The sequence below is a fragment of the Anser anser genome (genome assembly GCF_964211835.1).
Source record: "Anser anser genome assembly, chromosome: 7".
Taxonomy (NCBI): Eukaryota; Metazoa; Chordata; class Aves; order Anseriformes; family Anatidae; genus Anser; species Anser anser.
In genome coordinates this window covers 37182680-37188168 of record NC_139727.1, presented here as the reverse complement: position 1 = coordinate 37188168, position 5489 = coordinate 37182680, and the positions used below count along the sequence as shown (strand labels likewise).

The 5489-nt window shown below is 62.0% G+C and overlaps 2 protein-coding genes across 3 annotated transcripts in view; both read right to left on the bottom strand.

Moving 5' to 3' along the window:
• HMX2 (H6 family homeobox 2) overlaps positions 1–3078 on the bottom strand; it is an 8973-nt gene extending 5895 nt beyond the window's left edge. Inside the window, exon 1 of one of the 2 annotated variants that reach the window (XM_083844477.1) lies at positions 1–3078. This exon is cut by the window's left edge and continues 3454 nt beyond it. The gene's annotated coding sequence lies outside the window, so the exon portion shown is untranslated. The other variant, XM_083844476.1, reaches the window with a different exon arrangement.
• Positions 3071–4895, bottom strand: HMX3 (H6 family homeobox 3). Its single transcript, XM_083844475.1, has 2 exons — positions 4018–4895; positions 3071–3782 (listed from the first exon to the last, which is right to left on the bottom strand). The coding sequence occupies exons 1-2, from the start codon at positions 4328–4330 to the stop codon at positions 3175–3177; spliced, it is 921 nt and encodes a 306-aa protein (XP_083700601.1). The 5' UTR covers positions 4331–4895; the 3' UTR covers positions 3071–3174.
• Between the last annotated feature and the right edge of the window lie 594 nt (positions 4896–5489).

Here is a 5489-nt window from a genome sequence, read left to right as displayed (position 1 = left end):
CGGGGGAAAGCTGGAAAAAAAAAAAACAAAACTGGCAAACCTTGGCAAGAAGCACCCGAATCCCGACCTCCCGGACGCGCTCGGCGGCGGCGGGGCGGCTCCGCGCCCGCCCGTCCCTGCTGCGGCAAGGCAAAAAGGCTTCTGGATGCCCAAATCCTGACGGCCGGGAAGTTTATATCTTTCCCCCGGCTGTTTGCTGTACACAGCGAGCCTCTGTTTACCGCCAAATAAAAGAAATACATGTGTGCTTCTACCCCAAACACGCAGGCTCGCCGTGCTCGGCCCCGCTCGGCTGCAAACAAAGGCACAGATTTGCAGGGCGAGGTCGCGGCACTCAAACGCAAGTGGCCGCCGAGTTGCTACAGCTTAGGGGAACGAAGCAACTTTCCTTCAATTGCACCAAGCTCCCTGCCCATCACTTTTTGTTTTTTTTTTTTTTCTCGCTCTGAAGACGCTTTTGCAGCCGCTCCAAGCGATCCCTCCCGAGCCGCCCGAGCTGGGCACTTGATGCGGGCTCTCCAGCAGCGATCCCAAAAGGCAGCCCACGGGGCTCTGCCGAAAGGGAGAGGGCCCCACTGGGGAGCCGATGCTGCCCCAGGCTTTTGAGGAACCGATGTCGCCCCCCCGCTGCCCCCTGCCCCGACCGCCGACACGGCGCTGTGCAGCCCCCAGCCTGCGCCCAACTTTTTTTGCGCTCTCCCACCTTATTCTCCGCCGCCAGCTCGGCAGAAAAACGGGAGGAACGAGCACAAAAACTGGCCTTTAATATTCTTTTCTTTCCTTTTTTTATTTCTATTTTTTCCCTTTAAAAATTAAGCGCCTGCCCCAGCGCATCGCTGCGCGGAGCCGCGCAGGGCGGGGGGGGACGGAGCTCGCAGCGAGCTGGGCACCGGGGGGGCCGGGGCAGTCCGGAGTCGTTTGCTGGGCACTGACCACAAATAAGCGAGCTTTTTCTTTCCTCGCCGTTTGGTAACACCGTGCTATCGCGCTGTAAAAATGGCAAGATGTATTTGCTATTGCAACAATATTTTTAATGAGCTGCAAGCGACTTGTCCCAAAGTTAGTGGTGCAAACAGCAAAGGCATCGCTCTGTTTGTAGGCGACACAGCGAGCAGCGTATTTTGACTCCGAACCTCTGTTTATTTTCCATTTACGACCCATTGCCAGGGTTTTTATCCCAAACGAAAAGAAAACGCGGGACTATCTTCTCGCAGTGCTGCCTTTTATTTTGATTTCTTCGCCCCGAGCCGCTGCCCTGGGCACTATAAACACGTCCAGTCGGGCTAATCTCGGGGCAGAAGGGAGCGATCTTCTCCGGGAATAACCGTGCCGGGGGCAGGAGGCCGAGCCTCGGCCCCGGCTGGGCAGAGCTGGGGGGAGCAGGGCGCTGGGGACCCCCCGCCGCCCCCCAGCCCCGCCACGGGACGGCGACAAGAAGGGGATGCTCCTGGACGGGGCGCACGGGCCGGCCCCAAACCCTTCCCCGACGTGGCCTCCGGGTGTAAAGCAGCCTCTCCCCGTGGGACAGAGGCCGGGAGGCCCAGCACGGCCCCGCTCCGGCCCAGGGAACACCCCCCCGGGACCCGGGGCACGTCGGGGCTGGCGGCTCGCAGGGCCGGGAGCGGGGTCCCCCCTCCATCCGCACCCCAAAATCCCCCCGAGGTGGGGGTCTCCGGGAGGCCGGCAGCGCTTGCAGGCAGCGTCCGCTCCGTGTTTGTTTGTTTTCTCCGAAGCCACACTTGAAATAATACTAATGATAATAAAAAAAAATGATAAGGAACGGGTTTTATTGATTTTTTTTTCCACCACGACATTCAGTTTATAACAATATAGGCTGTTTTAAAAATAGGAGCGGTCCCTAACGGAAAGCAAGAGGGCAGGGAGTACAACCGAAGGGGAAAAAATAAACTAAAACTTCAAAAAAAAATAATAAAATAAAAATAAAAAAGAACAGCGACCAACCCAAACCCTCGGGAAGACAGCAAACAATTGTCAGACAACAGGTGAGCAGACACTAAGACAGAGAGGGACTAGAGGTGTCCACTCCTCGCTGGATTTCTGCCTATGAAAATCCACAGACTCGATGGACTTTAGAAGAAAACTGTACATCATATCAAATAAATTAAAATTACCCTAAAGTTGATTGTCCTTCACTTAAAGCGCCCAGCTCTCCGAATCTCCCTCGTTTATTCGCACAAACCGGGCTGATGCTTATTCCCACGCCCTGCTCCTCTCTTTTCGCTTTCCTTCTCTTTCGTTTTTATTTGTTTCAATTGTATTTTGTACAACGTGAACGAACGCAATTATACAGTGCTAAAAACCCTTTCCTCACCATTCAAATAAAAGCAGTGCTTTGAGAATCCTCGTACAATATTGCACAGTTCAAAGGTACAATAAGAAGAGTCAGCGTTACAAAAGAAATCAAAAGAGTACAGATTTTTTTTCCCCCCAAATACCGAAATAACTTTACAAAGAAAAAAAAATAAAGACAACTGCTAGGAAAACAAGAATTCAAAGCAAGGATTTAAAATCTCTACGGAACCGATAATAAATAAGCGGCACCCGGTGGTGCCGGCGTGTTCAGCCGTTCGCTGTGAGGCTGTAGTTCTCGCTAGTTAGAAAGTCCCATGGCAGAAAGCGAAAGGTACAAAATATGGGGAAAGAAAGAGGCAAATCGGTGCCGAGGGCTGCCCCAAGGAAAAGCCGCGGTCGCTGGAGTCGGAGTCGCACCAGGGTCGGGAGCCGGCGCGGTCCGGAGGCAGAGGGGAGGTCCGAAAGGGACGGAAATTTTCGCCTTTCCCTTTAGCGTTTGGCAAACCTCGAGGAGTGGCGCGGGATCGTTCGCTTTTTATTCTCCCCACCTTTTTTTTTTTTTTCCTTTTTTTTTTTTTTCTTTTTTAATACAAAAATAAACCTAAAGCCGCCGAGCCCACCGCGGCTTTCGGCCACGCTCCCAAACGGCGTGACAGCCCCGGGGGGCTCTCCGAGCTCCCTCTTTCGTTCCCCCCCCAACCTCTCCCCGGGGTCCCGGCCGCTTTTTCCGTTCTTTTTCCCCTCCGTCTTCCCCCCCCCCCCCCCCCCTCCGCCCCGGGCCCTCGCCGTCGGGGCCGCGCCGTGGCCGCAGTTACTTACGCGGGGGCCGGGGATCGGGGTGGGGTGGGGAACACGGCGGGCTCAGACGGGCCTCAGGAGGGGCACGGAGGTGACCACGGGGTGGGAATAATAGACGGGGTGGGGGAAAGTGAGCAGGGGCTGGGTGCCGGGGGCGCTGGCGGCGGCCGAGCCGCCCTCGGCGCCCGAGTTCTCGTGGTAGAGGATGGGGACGCGGACGATGCGCTGCGCCGCGGCGTGGCTCAGGTTGGCGGCCTCCAGCTCCGCTGCCAGCTGCCGCTTCCACTTGTTGCGGCGGTTCTGGAACCAGATCTTCACCTGGGTCTCTGTGAGGTGCAGCGAGGCAGCCAGGCCGGCCCGCTCCGAGCTGCTCAGGTAGCGCTTCATGTCGAAGGTGGACTCCAGCTGGAAGACCTGGCTGCGGCTGAACACCGTGCGCGTCTTCTTCTTGCGGCACGGTTTCTTCTCCGGGCTCTCCTCCCGTTTCTTCCAGTCCTCCGCGCCCGGCTCCTTCTTGGCCTCCTCCGAGTCGCTCTCCTCCAGCACGATCTCGTCGGGGCTCTTGGAGTCCAGCTCCTTGTGCTCCGCGTCCGCCTTGAGCAGCGGCTCCGGGGAGTCCCTGTCGGTGCCCGAGGCCGGGGACGAGTCCCTCAGGAGGGATTTCTCGGCGGCTGGACCGGGGGGCAGCGGGCAGGGGGGAGAGAGGGACACAAAGAGACACCTTCACCGCCCGGCCCCGGCGCCCCGTCGGGGGGCAGCGGGGGGACGCCGGGCCGGGCTGCGCGACCCCGACCGCGGGCTCCCCGTCCCCATCCCGTCCCCGATCCCCGTCCCCATCCCGGTCCCCGCTCCCCTTCGCCGTCCCCATCCCCGCGGCCGCCCCGTCGGGGAGGCGGGGAGCTCTACCTTCGGTGCGGGGCAGGTGGGCTCCGGCCGGGGTCAGGGCGTAGGGGTACCACCAGGTCTGGGCGCGCTCCAGGCAGTGGGCGCTCAGGGCGAAGCGCGGCGCCGGGATGTCGAAGCGGGGGAAGGCGAGGTCGCCCACCTGCGACAGGGCGAAGCCGGCTCCGTCCGCCGCGCCTTTGCCCGACGGGGCGAACAGCGGGCGCGGCTGCTTGGGGGCCGCTTTCGGGGGATCTCCGTTGAGCAGGTTCTTGATGTAGAACGACTCCTTGGGGGGCGGCGGGGCGCTGGGCGGCTCCTGCCCGGTCTCCGGCATCCTCCGGTGCCCGCCCGGCTCCTGCCCGCCCGAGGCGGCTCCCGGCGGAGCGGGGGAGAGGCGCGGCGGCGCGGCGGGGGAGCGGGGCGGCGGGGCCGGCCGGGGGCCCCTCGCATGGGGGGGCGGCAGGGCGGGGGGCCGGGGGGACCCTGGCAGCCCCAGGCACCGGGGGGCTGCTGCGGGCAGGCGGAGAGAGCCGGGGGTCGTCGCTGCCGCCGCCGCCGCCGCCGCCGCCGCCGCCGCCGCCGCTCGCTGCTGCGTCAACCTGGCGCCGGATGCTAATGATGAAATCAAAATGTCATCCAAGTTAAACGCGGGGAGCACACGGCGATTGGGCACGCACGATGGCAAATGGGATTAGGCGGGGAGGCAGCCGGGAGGAGAAGGCTCCGCTCAGCCCCTGCCTGCCCGCAGCCGCCGCGGCCCCGGCCCCCCTGCGACGTGCTGCTGCGGCTGGAGGCTCCGAGCGCCCGCCCGTTATTGGCTTTATATAGGCCAATTAGGCAGCAAATGAGGACGAGGCTATTAGCACAAAGGGACACCGGCTCCGCTGAAGCACCACGGGAGAGAAGGGAGCCGAGGGACGCCCCGCTCGTGCCACCAAAGCGGCCCCGCCGCCCGGCCACCCCTCTTCATCCCCGCACCCCAAAACCCGGGGGCAGCTCCGGGCCGAGCCGGGCCGGGCCGAGCCGTGCGGGCTGCCCGAGCCCCCGGCCCCGAGAGCGGGATGCCCGGAGCGCGGCGCCCCCCTGGATGTCGCTGCAACGCCCGGCTCCTCCCCCCCAGGCACCTCGGGGCACGGTGTTTTCCCCAAAGCTCCGCCGCGGAGCAGCAGCGATTTGGGGGACCCTCCTTTCCCCTTCCTTGTCCGCTCCTTCCCTGCCCGGCCCGGAGCTGCCGCCGCCTCCCCGCCGCCCGCCGGCCCCGCCGGGCAGGAAGCGCCCCCTGCCGGGACCGGGCCGGGGGGAACCGGGCACAGGGTGCGGAACGGGCGGGGGTGGGCTGGGAGGGAAGGGAGAAAGGAAAGGGAAAGGGAAGGGGAAAAGGAAACGAAAAAGGAAAGGAAAGGAAAGGAAAGGAAAGGAAAGGAAAGGAAAGGAAAGGAAAGGAAAGGAAAGGAAAGGAAAGGAAAGGAAAGGAAAGGAAAGGAAAGGAAAGG

What these genes read in the sequence shown, in the direction of transcription:
- HMX3 (XM_083844475.1), bottom strand. Translation starts at nt 4,330, where the DNA reads ATGCCGGAGACCGGGCAGGAGCCGCCCAGCGCCCCGCCGCCCCCCAAG. An exon ending in CCACCTGCCCCGCACCGAAG is followed by an intron (nt 3,783 to 4,017) that starts GTAGAGCTCCCC and finishes CCCCCGGTCCAG; the next exon opens with CCGCCGAGAAATCCCTCCTG.